The sequence below is a fragment of the Lactuca sativa genome, chromosome 8, assembly GCF_002870075.4.
Source record: "Lactuca sativa cultivar Salinas chromosome 8, Lsat_Salinas_v11, whole genome shotgun sequence".
NCBI lineage: Eukaryota > Viridiplantae > Streptophyta > Magnoliopsida > Asterales > Asteraceae > Lactuca > Lactuca sativa.
Window position 1 is genome coordinate 132,284,568 of NC_056630.2, and position 15,014 is coordinate 132,299,581.

At 31.7% G+C, this 15,014-nt stretch overlaps 2 protein-coding genes across 3 annotated transcripts; one reads left to right on the forward strand and one right to left on the reverse strand.

Annotated features, from left to right (window-relative positions):
- Positions 1–1,287: 1,287 nt before the first annotated feature.
- On the forward strand, positions 1,288–2,674 carry LOC111919947 (protein OXIDATIVE STRESS 3 LIKE 2). The gene is made up of 2 exons (XM_023915512.3): positions 1,288–1,777; positions 2,032–2,674. The coding sequence occupies exons 1-2, from the start codon at positions 1,488–1,490 to the stop codon at positions 2,456–2,458; spliced, it is 717 nt and encodes a 238-aa protein (XP_023771280.1). The 5' UTR covers positions 1,288–1,487; the 3' UTR covers positions 2,459–2,674.
- A 2,051-nt stretch (positions 2,675–4,725) lies between these two features.
- Positions 4,726–6,991, reverse strand: LOC111919946 (MOB kinase activator-like 1A). 2 transcript variants are annotated; one of them, XM_023915510.2, is made up of 7 exons: positions 6,835–6,991; positions 5,881–5,929; positions 5,677–5,785; positions 5,500–5,593; positions 5,275–5,408; positions 5,019–5,182; positions 4,726–4,914 (listed from the first exon to the last, which is right to left on the reverse strand). In XM_023915510.2, the coding sequence occupies exons 1-7, from the start codon at positions 6,858–6,860 to the stop codon at positions 4,843–4,845; spliced, it is 648 nt and encodes a 215-aa protein (XP_023771278.1). In that variant the 5' UTR covers positions 6,861–6,991; the 3' UTR covers positions 4,726–4,842. The 2 variants fall into 2 exon arrangements, with proteins under 2 accessions (XP_023771278.1, XP_023771279.1); XM_023915511.3 differs by having other exon boundaries at positions 5,886–5,929; positions 6,835–6,940.
- Between the last annotated feature and the right edge of the window lie 8,023 nt (positions 6,992–15,014).

The following is a 15,014-nucleotide window of genomic DNA, read 5'->3' on the forward strand; positions in this document are numbered from 1 at the left end:
CAGGACCGACCCTAAATATACTCATAAGAGTTCTCCAAAACATGATGCCCATGATTTGTTGCTACCATGGGCTAGCCCAGTTCATCTTGGGCCTACCGTGAACAAAATGGAAGTCTAAGATTTCATATAGGCATGTTGGTTTGTAAAATCATCTGAAAACGGATTAAGAATTGAATAACTGTATTCTCCATCTTCACAATGATAACCGTATTTGTTGGTATTGGAGGTTCTTTTCTTTTTTTCTTGGATTTCTTCAATAACCTAACAAACATTTTTTAAACATCAACGCTTGTAGTAAAACTTTTAAAGTTGAAGGAGATAGGAAAATGATGAGGAATTTGTTTGGTAGACATATTAACTTATAGACATATAGTTGGAGAGGGTGGGTACGAATTACCTTTTTTACATTATAGTTGGCGAGTATAAATTAATTTTGCGGAAATTATTAGCGAGAAAACATATAAGTTGGTTGAAACAGAAAAAATTTATTTGTTAATTTGCGAGTATGAAAAATGGTAAATTGTACCATAGAACATGTCCCAAAGCTCATCACATCTAGGATAACTCACGAATCACTAGTAATATATCACACTTATCAACGTTTGAACCATAAACATCTTATGTGGAGTTATGCACCTCAACTATTTAACTCTTATCATGATGACTCTTTTAAAAGAGGTGCAATACGAGAACTTCTGAAAGGTCACCCATCATAATACTACTTTCAACTAAGCACGTTTAACTGTAAAATCATGATAAGATCTGATGCATTAGTGATGCGTATGCTTCATGATACTAATGATTATTTAATGAAAGTTGTTGAAAAGCTTAACAAGAGATGACACATCGACCGAATATATAACATTTCCAGTTAATATTGATTTAATTATATTCACATAAAATTCTTTAAATTTTAGCTTTGATTAATCAAATTGTCATTGACAAACTTGAAATTTGAGTACTCAATTCTGAGTTACAAATATTTTGTTTTTTTGGAACAATGCATCCAGATTTAGTTACATATCTAGTAATAAGTATTAGTATAATTTATCTATATACAAAAAAATAGTGATTCTTATTGAGGGGTATTTTAAGAATTAAATTTATTATATATAGCATTTAGTTGCTTTTGGTACAAGAGTGGGGAAATTTTGGTAAATGAGAGGATGGATGCATGAAAATGAAGTAACAGCATAAACGGGAAACAATTTTCCGTCTATTAATGAGACAGATATATAATATAATGTTTAATAATCAAAATTGATTAGTGTTTCACTTTTTTTTTAACAGATGAGAAATGAGGATAAGGCATATCTCTCTCTCTCTCTCTCTCTCTGATATGACCTCATCAACTTTCTCTCTCTAAAAACCTCCCTCTCTCTCTCTGTATCCGGTTTTCATTCATTTTTGTCTCTGTATAATCTGTATAGAGTTATCTACAGCCCAACCTGTATAAATTGATCCATTTTTCACACCCAATACTTCCGATGTGTGTTGCTTTCGTGAGTAATAGTTGTAGTGATAGTAATCGGATCAAATCCCAAGGGTTTTCTGACTGGATGGGGATCTATAACATTTCGGACTCCACCCAATTCACCGGAGGTAATCCATGGACCAGCAGGCTGCCGGCTGTTAAGGAGGAGGATGATTCATCCAGTTCTTCATCTATCGGCAAGAACAGTGACGCCGGAGGAGGTGATTCCGATGACGAAGTTCAGAGCACGGATAATGGACCGCTGAACCAGTTAAACGACTTGGAGAAAGTCTTGCCCATCAAGTATGGCTATAATATTCTTCATTCTAATTATCGAAATTGCTAATTAATGCTGAATCTTGCAGATTGGTGTCGGTGATTGTATGTCATTTAGACATGCATGTGCGATTCCAATTGTTTTTACACCGCTTCGGTTAGAATAAATTACTTTTTTTTTTTTACAATTGAGTTAAGTCTTTAATCATCAAAGTGGTGGAATTGGATGTTTTTGAAATGAATTGGTTAATAATCTATCTGACAAATGTTACTGAATTCAGGAGGGGGCTATCGTCGTTCTATGCCGGAAAATCAAAATCATATGGAAACCTAGAGGATGCGTCATCTGTTCAATCCATTCAAGACATTGTTAAGCCGGAAGATGCTTACACCCGGAAACGCAAGAACATGATTGCTCATACTGTTTTATTTGAAAAGCTTCGTAAATCATCAGCTTCCTCATCAAAGCGACTTGCTAACTCTACCACAACTGGCACCCATGCTCGTTCCCTTCCACCCTTGCCCCCAAACACTACTAATGAATCATCAGCTTCCTCATCTCCATCTCCATCTCCATCTGCATCTGCATCTCCATCTCCTCGAATGTATTATTTCCCATGGAGATCATTATCTCTCTCAGATTTGCACCATGCTTCGAGTATCACTGACTCGGTGATTAACGAACGAGACAAGGAGGATGAGCATTAGGTCTGTGAACGAATTAAGATAGAATCTGAAAAATAGTTGTTTCTGCCTTTCTGTGTAAAGTGTTTATGCTTTTCTTTTTCACAATTTCTGGTCTTGCCCGTGTTGTACTTCTTAAAAAAAAGGATATGGGCATTTCCAGAAATCATAGGATGTTGTTAGATGTAGTCCAAGTTCTATCAGGTTGGTGTTAATCAAGATGAAGAAATGTTCAGTTTTTTTGTTTTTGTTTTTTTTGTTTTTTTTTAATAGAAAAATGCCAAAGGTTCACAATTCGTACCATGATCCGATCCTCTTTTAGATCTATGATACTATGCAAGTATGCAAAGACTGATTACTACTTACTAGAAAAAGAAGCTAGCCCAACAAACTAAAACAAATAGGTTTTGGCTCATATATATATATATATATATATATATATATATATATATATATATATATATATATATATATATATATATATATATATATATATATATATATATATATATATATATATACTCGTCTTTGGCTCACAGATATATATTAATTCGCCGTTAAAAAATATTAAAAAAAGAAAAGAAAAATAAAACCTTGCTAGAAAATGAAAGCGGTGCTACTTCAGAAATAACATAAACTTTTGTATATGTGAAGGAATTATTATTGTATACAGAAGCCCATTTAGTGATTTATACATGAGTTAATTCTTGATGGCTCACATTTTACTACATGCAAATTAGGCCGTGGTTTGATAGTCTTGAAGAACTGTGTAGTTGTTGTGTACAGGGAAACAAATATTTGGTACTATGGTTGCAACAAGATTTGTCTCGAGTACATTGAGTTCAACACATGCCACAACATTTTCTGTGATATTGTTGTTCTTCCTAACCATAGTCATCAGTTGTTTCCTATTGATATGTCCGAATCAATGCAAGCTTCTTTACCTATATTTCATACGTTGGACGTCATTGCCAACAAATTTCTGATTGATGTTTTTGGTATTCTGTTCCACAATTTTCTACTACGTGTCTACCATGATATCGGTATTTCCACAAACTCTATCCACAAATCTTTACAAATTATTTATTTACTAGGTGTGAGACCCATGTATTACAAGGGTTTATTTTAAAAAAATTAAATATGAAATTTTAACAATTTGAAAAGTTTGAATTTATATAAAAAATGAGAAAAAATTTAAATTATTAAAATTAATGAGGTTTTAATGTATTGAATACAATACATATATAAATCATTTTTAATAAATACCTTTTATATATATATATATATATATATATATATATATATATATATATATATATATATATATATATATATTACGTTACATAATAAATGTGAAATTTTGATTTAATAAAATTAAAAATACAATTAACTGACAAGTGGAAATAATAAATTTAAAAATTCTAGAAAATTTCATGTTTCCAAATGAAGGAGAAGAGGACATGTGGCAAAAAAAACTTCATTTATTGGAGTATATATATATATTTAGCCTATAATTTTTTTTAATAAACCACAATACATTTTTACCCTTTTTGTAAAGAGTGTCATTTATAATAAAAGTAAAGTAAAATCTTGAAGAAAAAAAAACACTCACCTTTTTATAAATGTCAAACAAATTTATATTAAATTAAATACCGAGACTTTTTATTATATTGGTTGACCAAACATACTCAATATTGATCTTTTTCATGAAACTATAAATAAAATTCATAAAATTTTAGAGAAAACATGTTCTTATTGAATGTGTTCATGAGAATATTTTAATGGTGTGTTTTATCAATTTACATTTTTTTCATATGTAAAAGCAACGGATTTATAGTAAACATTTAAATAAAAATTATACAAGTGGTGGGGTCTGTTTTCAGTTCGAAGTGAGTCCATGAAAAAAGCTGTCTATACCAGTATGCCACCTAGCCATGGACCCATTATGGAGGAAATTTGCAGTCCATCATTTGTTAAACCTTTGCAAATGCTCTAAAATCCCAAACAAAATTGACCCCAGAAGAAGATGGTGATGTGTCTATAGGAATGAACTGATGTTGTCAGAGATAGAGAAAGCACATCTCAGAAGTTGGTTGCACCGTGAGTGCTTGCTTTGCTTGATCACAACAAAAACATCTAATTTTTCTCAAAAAGCCGGTTTCTCATTCAACTCAACCCTAGTATATGTTTGTCCTAACAGTAAAAATATCAGAATCTATAGATGAGTTTTTTTGCTTTTTTGGGTCTAGTCGAGATTCCATATCGACACTAGATCCCAATTTTGTTTAAAATTGAGAATGTGATGTTTGGTATTTCAAAAAAAAAAGAACAAATGAACAAATAGTCGCTAACAAACCCGCTTACGAACTACCGATTACAAGTAATAACATTCGGATTAAAAAAGACGACTACAGCTTCAAAATAGACTCAACAAGCTCATATAAAGGTGCAAGCTCACCCTGATCAATCAACCGAAATTCCTACACAATACATACACCATTAATCAATAATACAAACACAAGAAAGATTCTTCTTTCAAACTCATAATCATGTAAGTAGTAATGAATAATGATTGATGACTCACCCATGTGAAGAGGACAAAATGCTTGAAACAGGTATTAAGATGAGCTTCTTCTTTCAAACTCATAATCATCTGAAAATGCGAATGATAGATATGAGCATAAACCCTAAACAACCGCTTAAACACCGTCTTCACCACATCCAGGAAATAGTGAGGAAATGGAGCACCTATAATTATAAAAAACATAAATGGGATCAAATAACAAACGTATAAAAACTATTTGGATTTATATTTGGTAACAATATTGATTATCATTTACCAAGTCTTTGAGGGAATATTGATTCGTTATCAAGTTGAGTTTCGATCCATTCCATTAAATACTCCACGTATTTAGGAGCGGATACTTCTATGGGTTTCTTAATAGTAACTCCATCCGCCCACCTGTACTCATATCTGTAAAAAAAATACAAGAAATAAATGTTTGAACCATTTTTAATACTTAATATAACATCTTGAAAAAAAAATGAAGGATTAGGCAACGTACTTTGCTCCAGCTGTCATTGTTGGACATGTTGATGGTGTGCAGAATTCAGTAAGAGTGCCATAAAGGAGATTCACTTGATTAAAGAAATCAACAGCTGCAGAATTATATATATATTAAAAAAAAGTTATGGGTAATATAATTCAAAATCAAGACTCAAGAGCATAGAATCATTATTACCATTTATAGCAAGCCACTCGTTTAGATCTTCTCCAGGGGGTAGGCGAACAGCTTCACGCAAATTTCCACTACCCAAAGTTGCGTCTATGTGTTTTTTAAGTTGTGCACCCTAAATTCACCAAATCGAATGAGTTTGACTTTGGCCAAAGGGAATAGATATGGGAAACACTGAGAAAATTTATAAAAGTTTTGTAGGGAACAAACCTTACTTCCTGATGGAGCACTCTTTTTTGGTCGAAAAGTCTTCTGATTTCTGCAAATACAGAAGGATAAACATTGGTTATATGAGATTGAAGAAGACTAAGCTTACTATTTAGCTAAAAAATACATGTATGATTGAAGTGATCAGATCATGTAAGGTGGAAACTTATTGATTTAGATCCACAAATAGTTTATACAAGTCCAACATATGTATATAACCAAACATGTAAGCCCTTGATAAATCAAGAATTGATCAAACATAAAACATCACCAAAGTTATAAAATTACACCATCAACATCCAGTTTCAGTTTCTCTTGCTATATTCACAGTTGACTATAACTGTATAACTGATAAGAATTGGTGTTTTAGAAGGAAACTTGTAGTTAATACATTGAAAAAACTTAAACAACTACTATAAGAACATATTGAAGTTCAAAACTTTTATTACAGTTCTAGTTTGTGAAATTGATGGCAGCAAGCAGCAGATATACTGTATGAATCTTAGTTCTTTCTAGCACAAACACCTCATGCGTGTTTGTGTAATTGTTAGCTTTGAAATTTGTAGGCTAATAAGTCACTCCCCTAAAAGATACACTAGGAATTTCCAATAGAAATCTGTACGTTTTCACTTTTTCACTGAATACAACTTAATTGCAATCAAATTGCCTAATATAAATCGAGTTCTAATAATGATTCACACTTATGTTTGTTAATTAATTAAAACTAGACAAAAATAACGTAATAAGTTAGATTCATGTTTGTTAATCTGATTAAAATATCTGTTTGAGTATAAAGAGACGTGAATCTACTGTCATCAATAATTAATGAAGATATATTCAAACTCAAATAAACTCAATTTCAAGCAACCGACAGTTGGATTGATGAAACATACAGCCAACACAACGAATCAATCGTTATCAAAAAATACAAAAAATCTGAAAGCGAAATCGAAATACCTGCTGCCGAGGCCAAAGAGACTCATGGCGATTTAGGGTTTCGAGTACGTTTTGTGCGTGTTTGCGTCTCGTGTATATATATACATGAAGCAAGAAGAAAGAGGGATGTACCAGGTCGATTTTTTGCCATTGCCATCTTGAGCTTACCTGTCATGGCCGATTCTGCCGCCAACGCCAACCTTTCCATTTTGTAATTTACACTTTCGTCCTTTTACTATTGGATTTCTTCGCTTCCACTCCATAAAGCGTGAAAGTTGCTAACCCTTTCTTTAGGCATCTTTAACCGACATATTTTTTGTAAAAAAGATATTTCTAAATCTTGTTCTTAATAACCATTTCTTATGTATAATTTAGTGTTATGGTCCTTATGGATATCATTAAAGTTTTGATATTATGGTTCGTTAATCTGGTGATAAATTTGAACTTTTTTTTTAAATTTAAATTTATAGATATCTAGTTTATTTTGGTTTATTATATTTCTATATTTAAATGTAATATTTTTTAATTATATATTTTAATAATTTAATATTTGATGTATTATGAATTAATTACAAATTTGGTTTGGTTATACTTATCACAATTACTTTGATTGACTTTGAAAATGTTCCATCTACAAAATCATCATCAATAATTCAACACAATTTAAAATATGTCAATATATATTGAATTGCTAATTTATTAATCATATCATTTATATTTATTTCAAAACATTAATTTTAAAAATGTTTAATGTTTACACATTCATATTTAATTTTATTTTTAAAATCAATCACGCATATAATATAAAAGTCTCATACCTAGTTATTAATATACAACATTTAACTTATTATATAACAAAAGGTTGATATTTAATAAATATTTATTTATAAACACTATTAGATAAATTTCATATATTATATCAATCTTATTTGTATATGATATAGTCATTAATTGTAATAGTTATACTTGAACTTTTAAATGTTATTTTCAATCGGTTAGCTCGTAAACCAATAAAAACATGAATTCCAAACTACATGAAAAGTTTTACATCAATGAAAAAAAGATAACAAATTGTGTTCTTAATCTTTCCCATTTGAACAAATATAGAATGAATGATTTATCTTCTCTCGTTCTTTTGAACTACTTAAAGTATATCTTGTTACCTAAAACAACTAAATAATTGTATCTCTATTTTTACAGAAGAGATAGGGAATGTGTACTTCAGGTGTGGCATGCCTGATTACCAATTTCACAACATCGACGAAGTGATGAATTTTATAGCTCAATGGGGGACATGTTCAAAGAAACGAAAATGCTTAACCAACATATGTTATGGAACCATTTGACATATCTGGAAGGCAAGATGTGACTGAATTTTCAAGAAGCTTAGGTCCTCCCTGCCAAAATTGGTGACTTGGTAAAAACTAATGTATTGTTATGTACTAAGTATAGGAGGAATCATTGCCCTCTCCATTTGTAGAATGGTGTGTTAGCCTCTTTAATTGTATGTAATTCCTCTTTTATCTTGTACCTTTTTCCCTCTAGCATCTTGCTAGGCGGGGTTTTTGTTCTTGTTTAATAAAATTTGCGGGTCTCAAAAAAATATAGTTACAAAATGACCATATTTAATATTAATTTTATATCATATTTTTTGGAACATTATCAAGGTTACATCTTTTGAAACAACATACTTTAAATAAAAAATCTAAGGTAGTGACGGATGACCATCCACCTCTGCTGTCCTTGTATCTTTTTTTTTAAACAAGTTCTAAAATACGGCACCCACCATTTCTCGAAGCCATATTTTTGGATTTCATCTTCTTTCAACCACTTCAAAGACAACATCGGACTCTATATTTTGACAACTTTAGGGTGATCCAAATAAGTCGTTTATCGTTTTAATGTTCACGTTCGTACCAAATTAGGTATTATGTACTATGTAGTTGAATATATAAAATAAAGACACCAAAACATAAGAGGTTTTCAAGAACCGGAAAAACATGCTCAAAATAAAGATTTTTAGAAATAAAAAATTTATTTTGTCATATATTAAAATATATACAGATTTTTAGAAATAATCATTAGCTCAGAAAAATAAATGATATCTTCAACAACAACTCAACAAGGATATGTGTTTAACTCTTGGTAGGGGGTGGAATTTAGCGACGATTAGCTGTGTATGATTAGGAAATACTGAAATAGGAATGGCCCCCGGGCCCCTCTTTGACGCACTAACGACTCTCACTTGCTTTCCCATGAGTTAAATTTTAGAATTTAAACCCACATTTTCTTTAACAAATTATGCATAAGATAAACACGTTTTCTTTTAACTTTTATTGGTAAAGAAAATATTTTCATAATAAATTTTTAATAATTTATGTAATAAACATACGATCAAATCAGGCCCGTCCCAAAGGGTGGGCGATAGGGGCGACCGTCCAGGGCCCATCTTTTAAAGGGGCCCAAATTTTTTACGGAAATTGTTATATTTAGAAGATAATACAAATAATTTTCTTTTAATTATTGATTTATTATAAAAAACTTGATGACATTTGTATTTTTTAAGGGTCCATTTTTTTCTCTCGCCCTGGGCCCAAAATATGTTTGGAACGGCTCTGGATCAAATATAATAGTGGATCAAAAAACATTAAGTTTTCCTGTTAGTTAGGAAATACTAACATTACATGCTAATGTAAAATTGGACCCGCATAATACAATTGAAAATATAATCGAACGATATGAACCAGATTGTAATTGTATGTCGAGAAGATGTTGATTTCTGCATACACTTTCCATAAAACTGAGCCCACCGAAGTCCGAAGGCGATAACACATCCATCCCAACATGGTGACAAGCAAAGCTGCAACGACGACAACTTAATTTTTCCAATTTTTTTTTCCCCGGAGACGATGTGGCATTTTTCTTGCAATCTCTTTTGGACTTTTTTTTTTCTTGTGAAATTGGTTTCATCTTGATTTGGACTAATCAACTTATGCTCACTCATAAATTGGTTTTTCGGGCCCGGCAACACGATATGTTTTTATTTTTATTTTTTATTATTAAATGTATATGATGTGACTGTATGTGTTTATAATTGTTTATGTAACAAATAAAAAACATTAAATGTAGGTTTTAAATAAAGCAGTTTATTTGGAAAATCTGAAATTGGTTTTAGATTAAATTTCGTTCTAAAGTTGGTTTTGATGGAAACACATTTTGTTTTATATTTTTTTGTATGAACGTAATATAATATATTCGTCACACATAATAAGGTTTTTATATAAAGATTAGACTAAATTTTTGAATGGTCAACTTGATTTGTCGAAGACTGCAATTTTAGCCTTATATTTCAATTTGTATCAATTTCATTTCTATAATTTTCACTTTTAATGCAATCGTACCATCTCTGTTGTCAACTAACTTATTTAGTCTAACTAATGGTTAGGTTAGAGATATCTTTATAGTCATTTTTTTCTTTTTTTCGTTTTGAATAAACTTAATAATAAGTTAAAGAGACAATGGGTTCTACAGCCTCTCTCTCTCTCTCTCTCTCTCTCTCTCTCTCTCTCTCTCTCTCTCTCTCTCTCTCTCTCTCTCTCTCTCTCTCTCTCTCTCTCTCTCTCTCTCTCTCTCTCAAGAAAACCTTTGGTGCATACTCTTATTCCCTTAACTCTTGATCTCTCATTCCATCTCATCCCATATCCTCTCGCTCGTGATCCTACCATCGTTACATGAGTATGATTATTACTAAGGGGCTGTTTGACAGGATCTGAATTTTTAAGATCTGAACTTTTAACATGTTGTTTGGATGGAACCTCTGAATTTTAATCTGAATGATGAAAATGACAATTTTATCCTTTTATAGTCATGTGTTGTGCTAATGATAAATACATAACTGATAAAAATTACAAGTGGTCATACAATAACCAAATTAAACATAAATTCTTTCAAATTTACTTTTTTCAATCTATTGAAACCTAAACATCATACAATTTAACCAAATTATACATAAATTCTTCCAGATTCATTTCTTTCAATCCATGGAAACATAAACATCATATAATAACAAAAAAAACACCACCACTAATAAATACCACCACCAATCCCATATGTCTTGAACCCAAATGTCTACAAGTTTTTTGAACCAAATCCTTTTACTTCCTACACACTTAAGAAACAATAAAAATCACATGAACTAATGATTCCCGATAAACAGGTCATATGAACTATTGATTTCAGCAACAAACTTTTCAACACATATCAAGAGAAATCATACCATAAGATGTGGAGAAATTAGACCATCAAAATTTTCATAAAGAGAATATATGACCATCAAATGAAATCTGCAAACAATTCCATCAAAAAATCATCAATTTCAGCAAGAAATTGTCGATTAGCAACATGTACACAAGTTAATAATCAGTTTATAGGCAAAGAAACTGAATTTGATGCTCCTAATAACAGTTTTATCAAAAATTATACATACACCAACACTTAAAACCCAATCCAAATCTGGTATAAGCTAAACATTCTAGAAAAAACATATTCAACTCTTATTATCGAGTTAGGGTAAAGAGGAAGAAAGTCTCACCTGCAACCGGAGGGATTTTCGACAGCAAAGTCGTTGGTGGATGGAGCAACTCGTTATCTCGGAGAAGAACGGAGTTGGTTCGGGGAATAACGGTAGCGACCGGAGAGAGACGATGTAGAGAAGCGAAGAGTTGATTATGCGATTATGCGCACAGCTTGAGAGGCGAGAGAGAAACAACCGATGAGTAATGGGTTGGAGAGGTTGATTGTCGTTGGAGATGGTCGCACAAGCAGTGGCGGTGGTCAGCTGATGTCGAAGGGATAACAGAGGGTTGTAGTCGTACGATCGAAAATGCAGTGGGAAGGATGGGTCGGCATTTGTGAAAGAAGGAGAAGAGGAAAGAAGTGGAGTAGCAGGGCAAAAGACGAATGTGCGTTGTTGCTTTTTTTTTTTTTAATTCAGACACGCCCCAATATCTTAAAAATTAAGAGGCAAATCCCAAATTAAGAGCTATAAATTCAGATATTACCAAACGGTCTGGATCTTAAAAATTAAGAGGCTGCCTCTTAATTCTCCAATTAAGAGGCTACCAAACAAGGCCTAAGTCTTAGTATGATATTCCTTATGACTAGTAATTGTCTAGATTCCTCAACAATCTTAATGTCTACATCAAGATATATCAAGTAAATATTAACTATGTAGGATCGTATCGGAGGTAGGGTCTGTTTGACATACAATGTATACTGTTTAGAAATGTCACTTTAAACACCTCACTAAATCCAGTCTGAACATCATTCCGATAAGTAGATCAATCAGTATGATGACTTGGAATCGTTGATAAATCTTATTTATAGGTTCATAATAACGACTATGAACTTAAATATAAGTTACACATAAAATAAAATAAGTGTAGCTTAACTTATAGAGATTTTAGGGAAAACCAGGAAATTACGCGGACAAAATCCCGACCCCAAAGCTTCTATTTGTCGGACCCTCTACCATACTAGAGCCCCGCTACTAACACATGAAAACCCCTAAAATTGGACCTAAAGAAACCTGGAGGTTATGAGAGAGTTTTGGTATGGAAATGAGCTAAATTCGCAAGGGTTTATATAGGTTGTCGAGAGGCACGACACGTATAGACAATAGGCGCGCCACACTCTCTTGTCGTGCTTGCCCCTTTTACCTTTGTCACGTGTCGCTACCGGATCTTGCCATTTGTCGCTTCTAGAAGACCGTCATGTGTCCTTTTTTTAGTGCCATGTGTCTCATTCTCGTGGTTCCACGTCAACTTGTCTCGAGGGTGAACCCGACTGCCGACCATGCCACATGGCGCAACGTGGTACCGTCAGGCCACCAGCATAGGTATTTTCTTGTAGATATTCGGACGACCAAAACTTTCAAATACGAGTTCCATTTTCGACGTTCTTTATATCCCTGAAATCCTCTCGACAAGCTTTACAAGTTTCATTAAGGTATCAATCGTTAGTTCTCACTCTAACTAAAATTCATATTTAGACCGATTTAGACTGTTAAAATTCGCGTGAAATTCATAACCTCTTCATACATACTCCGTTTTTATTGGCTTTATATCAACAAGTTCATATTTACAAGATCTTCAACTCTCATTTAGATTGTTTTTGGCTAACAATCATCCGATTTGAATTTCGATTTCTATGTCCGCACTATTGTGCTGAAACTTTGAAAAATCATAAATTTCTTTCACGAAGTCAGATTTGAACGTTCTCTATATGCACGCTCTTGGTTTTATGACTACTACGAATTTCATTAAGATTACTTAGGCTAATAAGAAATCTATCAAAAAATCACTTTTTACGATACGTAGAGTCATGTCGGTTTAATTCGAAATTTCAATGAAGTATAACTTCTTCATATAAAGTCGGAGTTCTGTGTTATTTACAAGGTTGTAAAAATTGTTCGGCGATAACTCGACGGTCGACTGGAGATAAACGATTACTCGGACTAGGCGGGGATTAATCGGGGACCCTTAATTATTAATAAAATTATTTAAAAAAGTAATATTCCCTAAGAAACTAAGTATTTGAAAATTTAAAATTTTAAAATTTTCAAAATGTTAGTTTAATATTTTAAATTTTGAAAGATTAACATTTTGAAAATTTTAAATTTTGGTGTAATATTTGAAAATTAAATTTTTTTGAATTTTTTAAAAAATTCCCGCCTATGACCGCCAAGGACTGCCGAACCCGATTTTGACCAATTTCCGCCAAACACCCTAATCGTAATCGGTTTAAGACCGCCAAGCGATTAATCGGCCGTCAAGGCCGATTTCTGCAACACTGGTTATTTATATGTATGGAATCACATATACTATAACTTTGGTTATGATTATTTATCCAACATAATTTTCTATCAAAAAATCATTTTTATCTCTTATTATATCTTAATCGTTTTGCCCAAATATGCGAACATTATAATAAATAGTTAAATAATACAAAACATATATTCATTACTTAATATTAAAGTAATCATTTAATCATTAGTCTTGTTCTTTTGTTCATTACAATCAAGATTATATTAAAATGAACAAAATTAAAATTAAACAATAAAAAATTTAATAAATAAAGTAAAAATGACCCTAGAGAGTAATCAATTTTTTATTTTGTTCATATTCGGTCCCTCTCTTTTGTACGCAATATATCATCTAAATTGTTTTTTGTGGGCGACATAACCCTTTTGACTGGTCATTACCTATAATAGTCGGTGAAAAGGGTTATGGTGAATACAAACAACATGTTAGATCATATATGACGTACAAAAAAGGAAAACGACAAAATATAAATAAAATCAATAATTGGTTGCCCTCCCAGAGTTATTTTTTAATTGCATCTCTTTTTTTTTTCTAGTCAATGTAAAAAATTGTGTATGTTAAATGACAAAAATAACACTCACAGAAAATTTTATATTTTATTTTTTAAGTAGAAATAGTGTTTTAGTTCGTAAAAAAGAAAAAAAAAAGTTTTAGAATCTATAAAAAGAAGTATATAAAGTTTTTATAGACAAAAATATAAAAGAATATGTAAAATAAGATGTCTAATTTAGATTTGATTTTTTTTTGAAAGAAGTGGTAATTTTTGTTTTAGAAAGACTTACTTTAAAAAAAGAAAACTTTTAAAGAAGTTAACGATAGATTGTAAACATATTTGTATCACATCTATAAAATCCATTAAAACGGGCCAAAGTTATAACTAAAAAAAGTCGGGTAATTATAAAAAAGTTTATTTTACCAAATTTGTAAAATAAAATAAATTAGGTGTTAATTATAAAAACAGAAGTTTGAGAGGGGGCAGCGGCAAAAAAAATATGTAACGTCCAAAATCCGCACCAAAATTTTTTCTTTAAATCATTACAAAAGTCATGTTTATAGAAACTTATCATAAAGCATAACATAAATTCAGAGTATTAATTCCAAAACATATTTCATTATTATAGTAAAACATCACAGACTGACTAATCAATGGTGTGTGTCATGCGATCACCCCGGGCTCTTCCCTCCATTACCGGAAGTACCTGAAACCAAAACTGAAAACCGTAAGCACGAAGCTTAGTGAGTTCCCCAACCTACCACATCCCCTGCACAAACACATACAACATATACTGGGCCACGCCCGCTATTTTGGGCCTCCCCCTA